This window comes from Plectropomus leopardus, chromosome 21 (assembly GCF_026936395.1).
Source record: "Plectropomus leopardus strain MGB_pleo_1.0 chromosome 21, ASM2693639v1, whole genome shotgun sequence".
In the NCBI taxonomy this organism is placed as follows: Eukaryota; Metazoa; Chordata; class Actinopteri; order Perciformes; family Serranidae; genus Plectropomus; species Plectropomus leopardus.
The window spans coordinates 27139086-27153009 of NC_142196.1; the positions used below are offsets into that span (position 1 = coordinate 27139086).

Here is a 13924-nt window from a genome sequence, read left to right on the forward strand (position 1 = left end):
GGGTACACACGGTTTTTGCAGAAATAATGAAAATGTTGAAATTTTGTACCCAATATTAAAACATGGCAGAAAAGCTTTTTTTTTTTTTAAAATCTGAAAGTGCTACATATCAAAGAAGAAATTCATTTTTTATGCAGATAAAAACAGTAGTAGTAACGACGAAGATGAAATCGGTATGAACAGAATTGGAAAAAATAAATTAATTAAAAAAAAACAGTTTGGTCAAAACATGCAGTTGAGAAATTGATCAAATGTACATAAAACAGCAGTTTTTAAAACTCTTAATAGTTTTATTTTAAATCATAGATGTAGAGGATTAAATATCGTATAAATAATGATAGATAAATAATAAAGTTCAATATGTAAAATGTCGCACTGCTGTAGTCTCTGTTCTAGTTTGAGAAAAATGTGTTTGTATGCGTGCGCGTGCGCGCGCCCGTGCGTGTGTGTGCGTGTGTGTGTACATCTAGCTTTTATGTTATTTACCTGTGCAGATGAAGAGAATTAAATGATACACAAATAAGGGTATGGATAAATAATAACAAAGTTGAAGTTTTAAAATACTACTACTACTACTGCTAATAATAATAATTATTATTATATTAATATTATTACAACAATATGGTAATAAAAATACGGTAGTAATAATAATAACAGTAACACTGTTACTCTAATTATTAGTGATAGAAATAGTGTTACAGTATGTGCAGAATATAATTCACATAGTTTTGACACGTTATTAATATGTGCCTTTATTTAAAAGATTTTGAAATAGATTAAGAAAAACCTCCAGAATTTAAATTTTAATCAGAATTTAAAAAATTAACAATATAAAAAAAAAAGGTGGCATTATACGTACGATTAAAAACAACGGCAAACATTACACTTCCGGTAAAAAGAAAGTTTATTTATTTTGAAGACCTGTAACCGGAAGTGTCAGTTTGAACCGGAAGTGGGCTCGCGGGCAGCTGATTTGAAGCGCCGCTGCGCCGCCGGACTCTGACTGAAGTCAAAAACAGTAAAAATAAACCGATTTTCGGTGAGAAACAGCGCGTGAGGATGAGTGAGGAGCATTACCTGGAGCTGTGTGAGAACCCGGTGCAGTTTGAACATGCCTCGAGCGTCAACAACGTCTTCTTCGACGAAGCTAACAAACAGGTGAGCTAAGCTAGTTAGCATCGAGGAGGCTAACGCAGCTAAGCTAAAGCGGCTAGCTCGCCAACTGATCGTTTTTAAGTTAAATAACGGTAATTATCAACATGTCAACAGCGTTTTTCATCAGTTTAGATTCATTTAAAGTTCTCTGCTGCTTTTGGGCGATGTGTCTTTTCTTTATTTAAAAAATAACGACGGACCAATGTCGCGTAGTTAAGCTAAAAACAAACCACAAGTTTGTCTCATTAGATAACAGCTGTGAAATAAACATTCAGGTGTTTTACTGAAGTTATTTAATCATTTTAAATTTTGAGAAACGTCACTTTTCTCGTGCTGCTTTCAGACGCTTTTCACAAATAATTGAACTTTTAAACTTGAGCAAACTGGTGCGATTTCTTTCTAAAATATGAGAAAAAGGCAACAAGTAATAAATGAAGAGCAACAAAAACTTGCTAATAAATGTTTCTCAGATTGTAAGAAATAAGTAGATTTAGAAAATTTTAGAAATTTCTTTAAAAGCAAGCAATAAATGTTTATGAGAAAATGTTTATTATCGTGATTGCATATTTAAAATTATGTTGTTATTATACTTTTTGAACTTTCTTGAGATCTTTTCTGCAAACTTTGAAAGCCTATTTTCGGATACTTTTTTGTACTTTTCAGTAATTTCTGGCCAATTTTTGGCTCATTTCTTCCTTTGTTGCTCATTGGCATCTTTCCATAATTTGCTCAGCTTTCAGGGATTTAAAAAACAGATGTATTTAGATCTTTAAATTCAGTTAACCTTTAAACTTGGAGTGACATCACTTTTCTTGTGCTGCTTTCGGACGCCTTTCCCATGTATTTAAACCTTTTAAACCAAGCAAATTTCTAGGTCTTAGAAGTTTCACAAATAGCAAAAAAAAATGTAGAAAACAACTTTTTACAAAAGCACAAAATATGTTGAAAAAATTGTTAGATTTTTTAGCACTTTTTTGGTGTTGTTTTATTTGACTGCTATTTTTATTTTTTGTGTGTGTCTGTACGTAATAAATATGTTTAAATTTGTGTGTGTGGGGACACAATGTCTCATGTGATGACAGCTGTACACAACTGCAGTATATTTGTGGATAGTACCTCAAAGATTATGTTGTCACAAAATTTGATTTCTTGAAGAACAATGAATATGTAACTTACTGAAAGTTAAATTTGCTGTATAGAAAACTCACTCACAAGAAAAAAAAGGAAAAAAAAAAAAATATATATATAAAATCTGTTTTCATTTTTTTATTTTTAACAAATTTATTATTAATTAAATATTTGGTATTATCATACCATATATTATCATATATGGTTCATCAGCTTTTTATGAAATCATACATTAAGTCATACACACGTTATAATTTCACCACAAAAGGAATATTGAAACATTGCTTGAGACAAGAAAAAAAATCTTAAATTATTTTAACTTGTATTTAATGGATAACATTAAATGTATCATTTAATAATAATGCAGTTTTTTCATGCCTTGTTTTTTTGGCTGCAGGTGTTTGCGGTGCGTTCAGGGGGAGCCACCGGAGTGGTGGTCAAAGGCCCGGACGACAAGAGCAGTGTTGCCTTCAGGTAAATCAGGAGGATTTAGAGATTAAATTAATCCATCAACTGTCTGCGATTGGTTGTATTTAAGTATGTATTTAAGGCCCGCTGAGCTTTTAAAAGCCATTTTCAAAAATCTGCAGGTATTTCTGATCACGTAATGTGTGCGTTTTCCTCCTTAGGATGGACGATAAAGGAGAAGTGAAGTGTATCAAGTTCTCCATCGGAAATAAGATTCTGGCTGTTCAGAGGACGTCAAAATCTGTGGTGAGTTTGACCAAACACGAGACACTACGCTGCCAGGTTAAAGGTTAAATTATTAATAATATTGAAAATAAGACAGTAAATCATCCTGTAAGGAAACAAACTTAACATGCGTGCGGTAATTAAACCTATTTTTAAAGAAAACACTGCAGCTGCTGGATGATTAGCATAGTTGGTGCTGTATTTTTAAATTGAATCATTTTTTATTATTTTATGGCGGGTTTCTCCCTCACCTGCACATGTAAACTGTTTAACATCCATTTTCTGTTTTTTTTTTATCTAAACGAACAAATAAGCTGAAAAATGAATTGTTTGGATTTTTTCTGAATAAATTGAAATGTTAATGAAATGCAGCATGTGTGATCACCTGTGCAGCTTTAAGGTTTGATTCTGACCCAAACTACTGATTCGATTTTATCTGCAGGATTTTATCAACTTCATACCCGACTATCCTCACACAGAGTTCACCCAGGAATGCAAGGTATACCACATGATCGTCTTATTTTGAAATACACTTCCATCTTTTTTTGTTAATTTGATACTCAGATAAATGAGTAAAACACTTTTTTTCCCTCTGTAAATAAACTGTTTTCTGCGTTTATTTTCCTGCAGACGAAGAACGCGAGTGTTTTGGGTTTCTGTTGGACCAACTGGAACGAGATCGTCTTCATCACAGATCAGGGGATCGAGTTCTACCAGGTAAAACAGCTCCTCTAAAGACAAATATTTAGTTTTCAGCGTATTAAACGGAGATGGTCTCTGCGTAACGTTTGGCCTTTGCAGAATTTATAATGAAGCGTTTTGTGATCAAATGTACAGATTTTGAAACCTCGTTAGATTTGCCTGACAAGATATTTTTAAAGTCACATTTTCAGGAACCGACCAAAAGCGGACTCTAGTTTGAATATGATTCGTGTGTCGGTTTTGTTTTCAAAGTGCAGCTGATAGTCGAGTTTGAAGGTTTCGAGTCGGTTCTCAGCAGCTCAGGAGGCTTTCAATACTTAACCACATTTTTGGGGACGTTTGCTGCATTTCATAACCCCTCTCTCTTAATGTTTCCTCTTTCTACACTGAATAACGGAAGTTAAAATGCAAACAAGTAATATTAAAAGAACGCTTTTTTGATGCTTAACTTTGAGAGATTCAGACTTTTTTTCATCAAACAAAAGAAGTCAAAGCAAATTTAAATGTCAGATGTTGTCTAAACACATGCAGCCGCAGCCAGACTTAACAAAAGATTAAGAGACACACTCAGTACTGGAATAATTAGGATTTAAATGAGGAGACATCTGATGAGAAAATGAAATTATAAATCTGAGTAAACATGCAGCCACATTTTGGTCTGAACCAAAAAGTATTGGTTTTGGAAACCCAACACTGGACAAGCTTAGATGTCCTGAACTGTCCAAAATGTCTCAGTTGTGGTTAAAGAATCAGAGGACGTCTGTAGTTTTGTTGTCTGGTGTGTGTTGAATGTCGACAGAGTATCTGCAGAGTTTTGTGTTTTTCGTCTCAGGTGTTTCCAGACAAACGCAGTCTGAAGCTGCTGAAGAGTCAGAGCATCAACGTGAACTGGTACCAGTACTGTCCAGAGACGGCTGTCATCCTGCTGTCCACCACCGTGCAGGGCAACGTCCTGCAGCCCTTCGCCTTCAGGGTCAGCTCACACTCATCATCTGAATTTATTTTAGATTTATTTATTTCGTATTCTAAATATTAAAAAAATATTTATTTTTTTAAAAAATTGAAGTAAAAATAAAAATAACATTTTAAGATAATTTTTATTTTTAATAGAATTGTTATTTTATTTATTTTTAATTTAATTTAAAAAAAATCTTTTTCTTTTTTATCCAACAAAAAAAAATTATAAAATTATTTATTTTCACTGCAGTGTATATGAATTATTAGTTGAGCCCAAAATCTTTGCAGATTGTTGGTGGGTGGTATATATTTACATTTATTACATATTTATTTATTTCCAGATTTATTTCATAGCATTATTTATTTATTTACTGGTTCAATATTGACAAAATTGCGTAGTGGGAACCTCGGTGTCTCTATTTAATGTTTTTAATAATAGATTCATTTTCTTTATAAAAAAAATATTTTAACTCCCCATCGTTCATAATTCAGCTTGTTGTTTTGTTTTTCAGAATGGGACGATGTCCAAAATGTCCAAGTTTGAGATCGAGCTGCCGGTCGTCCCCAAACCGGCCAAACTCAGCCTGTCGGAGAGAGACATCGCCATGGCAACCATGTGAGTTGTTGTCCATCTTCTCTTTTATTAGGTTCAAACAGCTTAATTTTTATTTAAATATTTTGATTATGTTTTTAAGTGGTAATCAGTTTTTTTCTGTTATTTTATTCATTTGTTATTTTTTTCAGATTGATTCAATTTACTGATTGATTTTTAGAAATTTGGGATCAGCAGTGACAGGAACTGTTAGCTGTGATTTATTTAAATTATGTGCCATGAATCTGTTCGTATTTGAAGTTGCTTTGATCTCAGTGATACTTAATTTTTTTGTTATTGGAGGTGCTTTTTATTTTTTCTGCACTTTTTTACATTTCAAATTAATTCTACTTTCGTCTCTTCATATGTTTTTCTACGTTTTTGCGATGTTTTTGTATTTCTGTTTTTCAACATTTTTATGCCAGACTTTTATTGGTTGTTTGTCCTCGTTTCTTTGCGGTTGTGTTTTTTTACACACAGCATTGCTCTTTTTTTTGTCTTTCTTTAGTTGTCATCTTTTAATGTTGATTATCACTGAATAGTCCAAATATTGTTGGTTATTAATTAATCTTTGTCTCTTTCTGTAGTTACGGTCAGCTGTTTGTCATGTATCTGAAGCATCACTCGAGAACAGCCAACAGTCCCAGTGCAGAGGTGGTGCTGTATCACTTACCCAGGTACACACGCACACACACACGCACACACGCACATACACACACACACACACACACTTCATTTTTAAGTAAAGACATTAACATAAAAAAGAAATTAGTGAATACTTGTACATACATACCTTTGCATGTGTAGATTATAGTTATTCAAATGTGTGTGTGTGTGTGTGTGTGTGTGTGTGTGTGCACGCGTGTGCAGGGAGGGTGCGTGTAAGAAGAGTCACGTGTTGAAGCTGAACACGACGGGGAAGTTTGCTCTGAACATCGTTGACAACCTGGTGGTGGTTCATCACCAGAGCTCACAGGTTCGATTCCCAGTTTTTATTTATTTATTTTTGTTATTATTGATAAACATTTTGTCGTGTGGTGTTTTTGTCACAGTGTTTTTCTGTGGATGAAGTACATTTACTCAAATACTGAACTGAAGTACTTTCCATTTCCATTTTTTTCCCATTTTATTCTCCAAATAAAATAAATGTTGAAAGTAGAAGACCAAAAACGAGTTCGATTTTTGTCACTTACTCTAAATAAACGTCACACCAAAATCACAAATTAACATTTTTAATGCAGGACTTTTACTTGTGACGTTTTTTAAGTGTGGTATTCGTACTTTAGTACTTTTCTTAAAATACTTGTACCACTGCTGGTATTAATACTGTGTGTGTTTGTCAGACGTCTCTGATCTTCGACATCAAGCTGAAGGAACCGGACTGTGCCGTCAACACACACCAACCTGTCCTACCCGCCCGCTCCATACACCCCTACAGGATACCACTGGCAGGTACACACACACACACACACACACACACACACACACACACACACACACACACACACACAGTAAAGTTCATGAAAGTGTGTGTTGATGTTTCTGTGTGTGTGCAGGTCCGGCAGTGGTTCCCTCTCAGCCTCCGGTTCCCTGTCAGCTCTGTATCCTCTAAAAAAAGAGTTTAAACGCTGTCAGCTCTAAAAAGTTCATCTGTTTTTAGCAGTTTTTGAAAAATATTTCTCACAGTCATCTTTAACTGAAACTTCAGACTCTTCCTCCTGGAGCGTCTTTCAACCCGACATCATCATCAGTGCCAGTGAAGGTAAACACACACACACACACACACACACACACACACACACAAAAACAAACTTAATTTTGTTTCTTTCTGTTTCTGCAGACAAATGTTGCTTTCTCCACCTGCCACAGTTGTTTATCTATTCATTTCAATATGCTCATTAAAAAAAATCTAAATGTACCCTGAAAGTTTTGGAAAAGGCCTTGAATTCAATTTCACAAACTTGTATAAAAACACACGATGGTTCAAGGACAATTGGAAATTTAAAAATCCAACAACAATTTCTGTTTTTCCAGTTTGGAATTACGTATTTTTTTATGTTGATTTTGGAAGGTGTGTTTTATGTAAAAATCACCCAAAATTTTTTGTCTTTAATTTCTCTCTCTCTCTCTGTGTGTGTGTGTGTGTGTGTGTGTGTGTGTCAGGTTACCTGTGGTACTTACAGGTGAAGTTGCCTCCGACTGTCAACCTGCTGCAGGACAAAGGAAAACTGATGGACTTCCTGTTACGACGGAGAGACTGCAAGATGGTCATCCTGTCCGTCTGCTCACAGAGTACGTCCCCTGTCTGTCCATCTGTCTGTCTGTCTCTGTCTGTCTCTGTACAGATGTGTTAAAGTGGAACTTTTGGAGCTAATTTCTCCAGAAAAATGACAGAAAATTAAAAACTGAGTTATTAGAGTCAGTTAATATCAGCACTACTAAAATAGCAGAAACAGATATTGGTTCTTTTTTTATTAAAAATGAATAATGTTGCGTTTGAAGTAACGTTTTCTGTCTCTGTCCTCTCAGTCCTGGAGGGCGGGGAGAAGGGGAGTCTTCCTGTTGTGGCGACCGTCTTCGACAAACTCAACCAGGTGTATAAAGAATACCTGGAGGCGGAGCAGACCTACACTGTGGTGAGAAGTCTGGGTTTATGACCTGATTCCCAAAAAGGACAAAATGTGGACTCAGTGTTTGAATGTCAGAGATGTTTTTGTGTTTTTTAGGCGATGGAGTCCGGTCCGAGTCGAGGCAGCGCGGCTCAGAAGCGTCCGGTCAGAACTCAGGCGGTCATCGACCAGTCGGACATGTACACACACGTCCTGTCGGCGTTCACCGAGAGGAAGGTAAACACAAACCGAAATCACACTCTTCAAAAACATGTAAAACTTTTTTTTTACTGGGAAAAAATTAAGCTTTAATTTGTCTGTTTAACAGATTAAGTTTTAGTTGTTTTTTAGTTGTTTTAGTTTAATACATGTACAGTTACATGTAGAAGATAACGCAGCAATTTAAAGTACGTCCATACAAAGCTGACTACAAAAAGATACAGATATTAAATGAAATGCCATAAATTGCTCTGTGTGTGTGTGTGTGTGTGTGTGTGTGTGCGTGCGATCTGCAGGGCGTGTCCCATAAATTCGTCATCGCGGTGCTGATGGAGTACATTCGCTCTCTGAACCAGTTCCAGATCACCGTGCAGGTAAGAGCCAGCAGAGCGACGCTAAATAAATAAAATCTTTTCTTCTGACCGTTTGCTGAATCATGATCCGACGCTGAGCGAACATTTCTTCATATTCTCACGGATCTGTTTGTGATTTTTTCAGCATTACCTGTACGAGCTGGTGATAAAGACGTTGGTGCAGCACAACCTCTTCTACATGCTGCACCAGTTCCTCCAGTATCACGTCCTCAGCGACTCCAAACCACTGGTGAGTGAGCGACTGTGCCTGTTTTTACGAAAACAAGACAATTCAATTAGACCAAAATTAAACAGTATAAGACAAATTAAAAAATGTATGAAACTAATATGGAAATAAGTCCTGAACTTTATTTATTAATTTTATTTAATTACATTAAATTTTTCTCCAAAAGTTTTCCTTTCGTGCGTGAAAAAGTTAATTTAAAAGAGAGAAAAATGACTGTGTAGTTTCCGTGAATTTGACCCGTCATAAATAAGCAGAGAGGACGCAGGACAGCTGCACTCATTTCAACTCAATTTATTCAAGTTATGATTGCTGAAGTATGAGTGTTAGGCTGAAAACCTTTGAAGAAAAAAACAATAAATTCATTTATTGAATAACAAAAATAATGTCGACCAGTTTGTCTTTAATAAAATCAATTTCAATCAAATAATTAATTGGAAACATTGTTTTATCATGTCAAATATTTAATTCAACCAATATCACGCTGTGCCGCATATTTATTAAATGTATTAATTCATTAATTACATTTATTAGATAATATTTATGCTTTTTAAAAAATATTCGCAATTATTTTTAGATTATTTTAAATCCAACTTTTAATTTAATTTTCAATTTTCAATTTGTATAATGGAACTTAAATCATGGCCTAGTCCTTTAAATCTGCAAACAAACAAAATCTTATAATAATGATCATCAAATATAAACAACTCAGATCAGATACCTGCAAACTCAACATCCAGGTAAAACAAAACATATTATCGGCAGTCAACCAATAGTTTGATCTCAATACTGGAATTTCTAAATTGATTACAATAACTTGAAAAATAACAATATTTGGTGTCTGTTTTTGACGTTAGAAATTTTGCTAAAAAGAAAAATATAACAAGACTAAAATAAGAGTGAGGGCTTTTCTTTTCTCGGTTAGATAATTGTAATAAACAGCTGAAGAAAATGAGGATTAAAATGATATGTTAAAAAAAATTAGTATATATGAAAGCGCCAAGAAGTAAGAAAAAAATTAATGTAAATAAATAAAAATACATATTTTAAAACAATAGTCATAAAAACATTATTATAACATTAACAGCAGTAAAAGCGCAGCATCAAATCCACCTTTTTTTAAATGAACTCTATTTACTTTACTTTTTTTTTTCATTTCTTACGTCAAGATTCAATCAAGAGTCCACAAATTTATTGCCATGGTCCAAAAGCATAAAAAATGAAAATTTGTGAATAAAAATGTTTAAAAAAAAGTGTGATGTCTATTTTCAATGTGTGAGCTGAAACGTTTGCTGCAAAATGTCGCCCAGAGTCACAGAAGACAAAGATATGAAAATGAATGAAATTCAGTGAATTAGATGAAGTCACTTTATTAATTAACTAACCAATCAGTGAATCAATAATTCAACTAATCAATCAATAATTCAATTAACCAATCAATTAATTAATCAATCAACAAATTATTCAGTTAATCAATGGTTCAATTAACCAGCCATTCAATCAATTATTCAATCAACCAATTATTCAATCAGTCAATTAACCAATCATTAAATTAATCACTCAATCATTTATTCAATTAATCAATTAATCAATTATTCAATTAATCAATCAATCAATTATTCAATCCATCAATTAATCAATCATTCAATCAATCAATCATTTAATCAATCATTCAATCAGTCAATCAATCAATTGTTCAATTAACCAGCCATTAAATCAGTTGTTCAATTAATCAATTATTCAATCAATCAATTATTCAATCAATCAATCAATCAATCAATCATTTAATCAATCATTCAATCAATTATTCAATCAATCAATTATTCAATTAATCAATCAATTAATCAACCAATCAATTATTCAATCAATCAATCATTCAATCAATTATTCAATTAATCAATCAATCAATTAATCAATCATTCAATCAATTATTCAATCAATCAATTATTCAATCAATCAATTAATCAATCAATCAATTATTCAATCAATCAATCATTCAATCAATCATTCATTTAATCAATCATTCAATCAATTATTCAATCAATCAATTATTCAATCAATCAATTATTCAATTAATCAATCAAGTAATCAATCAATCAATCAATTATTCAATCAATCAATCATTCATTTAATCAATCATTCAATCAATTATTCAATCAATCAATTATTCAATTAATCAATCAATCAATTAATCAATCAATTAATCAATCAATCAATTATTCAATCAATCAATCATTCAATCAATCATTCATTTAATCAATCATTCAATCATTCATTTAATCAATCATTCAATCAATTATTCAATCAATCAATTATTCAATTAATCAATCAATTAATCAATCATTCAATCAATTATTCAATAAATCAATTATTCAATCATTCAATTGATCAGTTTTTTGTCTACAAACAAACAAACAAACATGAGTCTCTTTGTTTTCTTGTTTAAAAAACCCAAAAATGTCAATTTAATGTCAGAGGAAAAAACATTTGATTAATTGGCGGAAATTTAATTGAATTATTGTACATTTAAGTTAATAATTAACCCTTGAATTGTTTGTTGTTTGTGTTCAGGCCTGTTTGCTTCTTTCTCTGGAGAGCACGTATCCCCCCGCTCACCAGCTGTCACTGGACATGCTGAAGGTACGCACGCACGCACGCACGCACGCACGCACGCACGCACGCACGCACGCACGCACGCACGCACGCACGCACGCACGCACGCACGCACGCACTTTAAATAATGACAGACTTTGTTTAAAATGTCTCTGTCTTGATTGAGTGTTTGGCGTCTTCAGCGTCTCTCCACAGCCAACGATGAGATCGTCGAGGTTCTTCTGTCGAAGCAGCAGGTTCTGGGCGCGCTCAGATTCATCCGCAGCGTCGGTACGTTGACGTTTAATTTATCTACGGGAACAAACTTGCGTTAACCCTTTATTGTTTTCATTCTTTTTGTGTTCATGTCATAAATGTAGTCCAGATTTTGTACTAAATCTACTTTCCATGTAGTAAATTGAAAATAATGAATCATAATTTTATATGATAATTAATATAATAATAATTTTGTGTGTTTAAAATATTGTGAATTCATCACAAAAATCTGGCATTTAAAACTCAGATTTAAAAAATCATACTAATGAATTGACACTGCACAAAAAAATAATTTATGATGCTGCTGATCATTGACATATTGTTTTTTAAATCTAAAACAACAGTGGCATCATGACAAAAACCTGACATTTAAAGGGTCAAAATTCTAAAATATATAAAATATAACATAACAATATATAGAATATTTTTTAACATCCTGTTTTTGTGTGTGGGCCGGTACGAGTGTGTGTTATATTAAAGCCCTAAAAGGTTAAACTGATGTCTTTAAGCAACATTAAATAATTTGAACTCAACTAATTAAAGATTTAAAAAAAAAAACAGAATTAGTATTTGTATGTAAAAACACAGGTAAAAGCACAGGTGAAGTGATGACTAACCCTGAGCTGGTCTGACTGGACGCAGGCGGCCACGACAACGTGTCGGCCAGGAAGTTTCTGGACGCGGCGCGGCAGACCGGAGACCAGATGTTGTTCTACACCGTGTTCAGGTCGTTCCAGCAGAGAAACCAGCGGCTCAGAGGAAGTCCCAGCTTCAACCCCGGTGAGAGGAAACACACACACACACACACACACACACACACACACACACACACACACACACACACACACACACACACACACACACACACACACACACACACACACACACACACACACACACAGACACACACACACACAGGATAAATGTAAACAGCCGACATCATATCGTCCAAAATCATACTCACTGTTTCACTTTGAGTTTTTCACTGAGATGTTTTAAATGTGTTTGAATGTCCATTAATTTGATGCTGAAGTCTTATAAAGTGTTAATAACGTCCTGTACTTTTTATTATCGCATACGACGATGACAGTTTTTCACTTTTTCAACATGCTATACTATAACTTTTTTTTTTGTGCTTTTTTATGACATGCTAAACTGTAATTAATTTTTTTTACATATGCAATACTTTCAAACATCCGTGGATGTTCGAGCGACTTACTATACTGCTGTTTGGTCTTTGGAGCGACATATTACACAATTTTAACATTTTTTTGGTATGATTTACTATACTAAAACATATTCACGATTTATTTTTTTGACGACATACTATACTATGATGTTTAAGGGTCATTTTTGACGACATAATATGATTTTTCGGGCGATGTACTATGCTGTGATATTTTTATGATGTTTATGGATGACATACTTTACTGTGATGTTTTTCGACATGCTATACTACAAAGTCAAAGTTACATATGAGCTCGAAGACTACGTGCACGGTCGACTAAACCAAAAAGCAGTAAATTAACTTCATGTTTGAAATATCTGAGAGTAAATTTAAGACTTCGAATGCTAACCGTGCCCCTGGTGTGGCGTATTAACGAGAACCTCTCTGTGTCCCGCTCCAGGCGAGCACTGCGAGGAGCACGTCGTTTACTTTAAGCAGCTGTTTGGGGACCATGCTCTGATGAAACCCTCGACTGTGTAAACCAGGACCAGGACCAGAAATACACAAAGACGATAAACTTACCAGGACGTCATCGGACTGGAGTGTCCTTCTCCATCAGTTTGGACTCAGAGGACATTCAGGAGACAACCTGATGGGTGAGAAACCAACATTAATACGTGAATAATAAAGTCTTTATGAAAGGTCTTGACCACAAAACAAACAGAATCTGGAGGAAACTTTTACTTTGTACATTAAACATGAATAATGTGCTTATTATGTATTGGAATTACTGTATTACTGGGTACCTATCATTAAATCTTAAACAGACTTAAACAGTGTCACGTAACATTGGAAATAAGTTTTAAAGTTCTGGTAAATGATACTAAAAACAGAAATATATTTAAAGTGTCTGTAAATTATGTATGTGCCTATTTAAATTTTGACATTCAATAAAAGATTGAATTACATTTGTGTGCAAGACCTTTTTTTTCTGTGGTGCATTCATTCACTGCGGTGAGAATTTGACTAAAAGGGCTTAACATGCACAAAAAAAGTTACCATACCATACCATACCATTGTATGGCAAAAAACGTCTTAGTATAGGATGTTCGCAAATGTCAAGGTATACTATGTCGCTCAGAAGTCACAAAATTAGTCATAGTATAGTATGTTGACCAAAATCATGTAAAAAACAAGTATAGTATGTCACTCAAAAATGCACAGTATAACCTTTCT

General features: G+C 33.9%; 1 protein-coding gene across 2 annotated transcripts; it reads left to right on the forward strand.

Moving 5' to 3' along the window:
• Positions 1–941: 941 nt before the first annotated feature.
• rmc1 (regulator of MON1-CCZ1) lies at positions 942–13656 on the forward strand. 2 transcript variants are annotated; one of them, XM_088072070.1, is made up of 21 exons: positions 942–1158; positions 2681–2757; positions 2913–2997; positions 3419–3475; positions 3607–3693; positions 4511–4651; positions 5148–5251; positions 5815–5904; positions 6098–6203; positions 6571–6679; positions 6784–6828; positions 6936–6989; positions 7391–7519; positions 7757–7863; positions 7954–8073; positions 8352–8429; positions 8554–8658; positions 11224–11292; positions 11448–11535; positions 12163–12300; positions 13149–13656. In XM_088072070.1, the coding sequence occupies exons 1-21, from the start codon at positions 1060–1062 to the stop codon at positions 13226–13228; spliced, it is 1968 nt and encodes a 655-aa protein (XP_087928196.1). In that variant the 5' UTR covers positions 942–1059; the 3' UTR covers positions 13229–13656. The 2 variants fall into 2 exon arrangements, with proteins under 2 accessions (XP_087928196.1, XP_087928197.1); XM_088072071.1 differs by lacking the exon at positions 13149–13656 and having other exon boundaries at positions 12109–12247.
• The last annotated feature ends 268 nt before the right edge of the window (positions 13657–13924 follow it).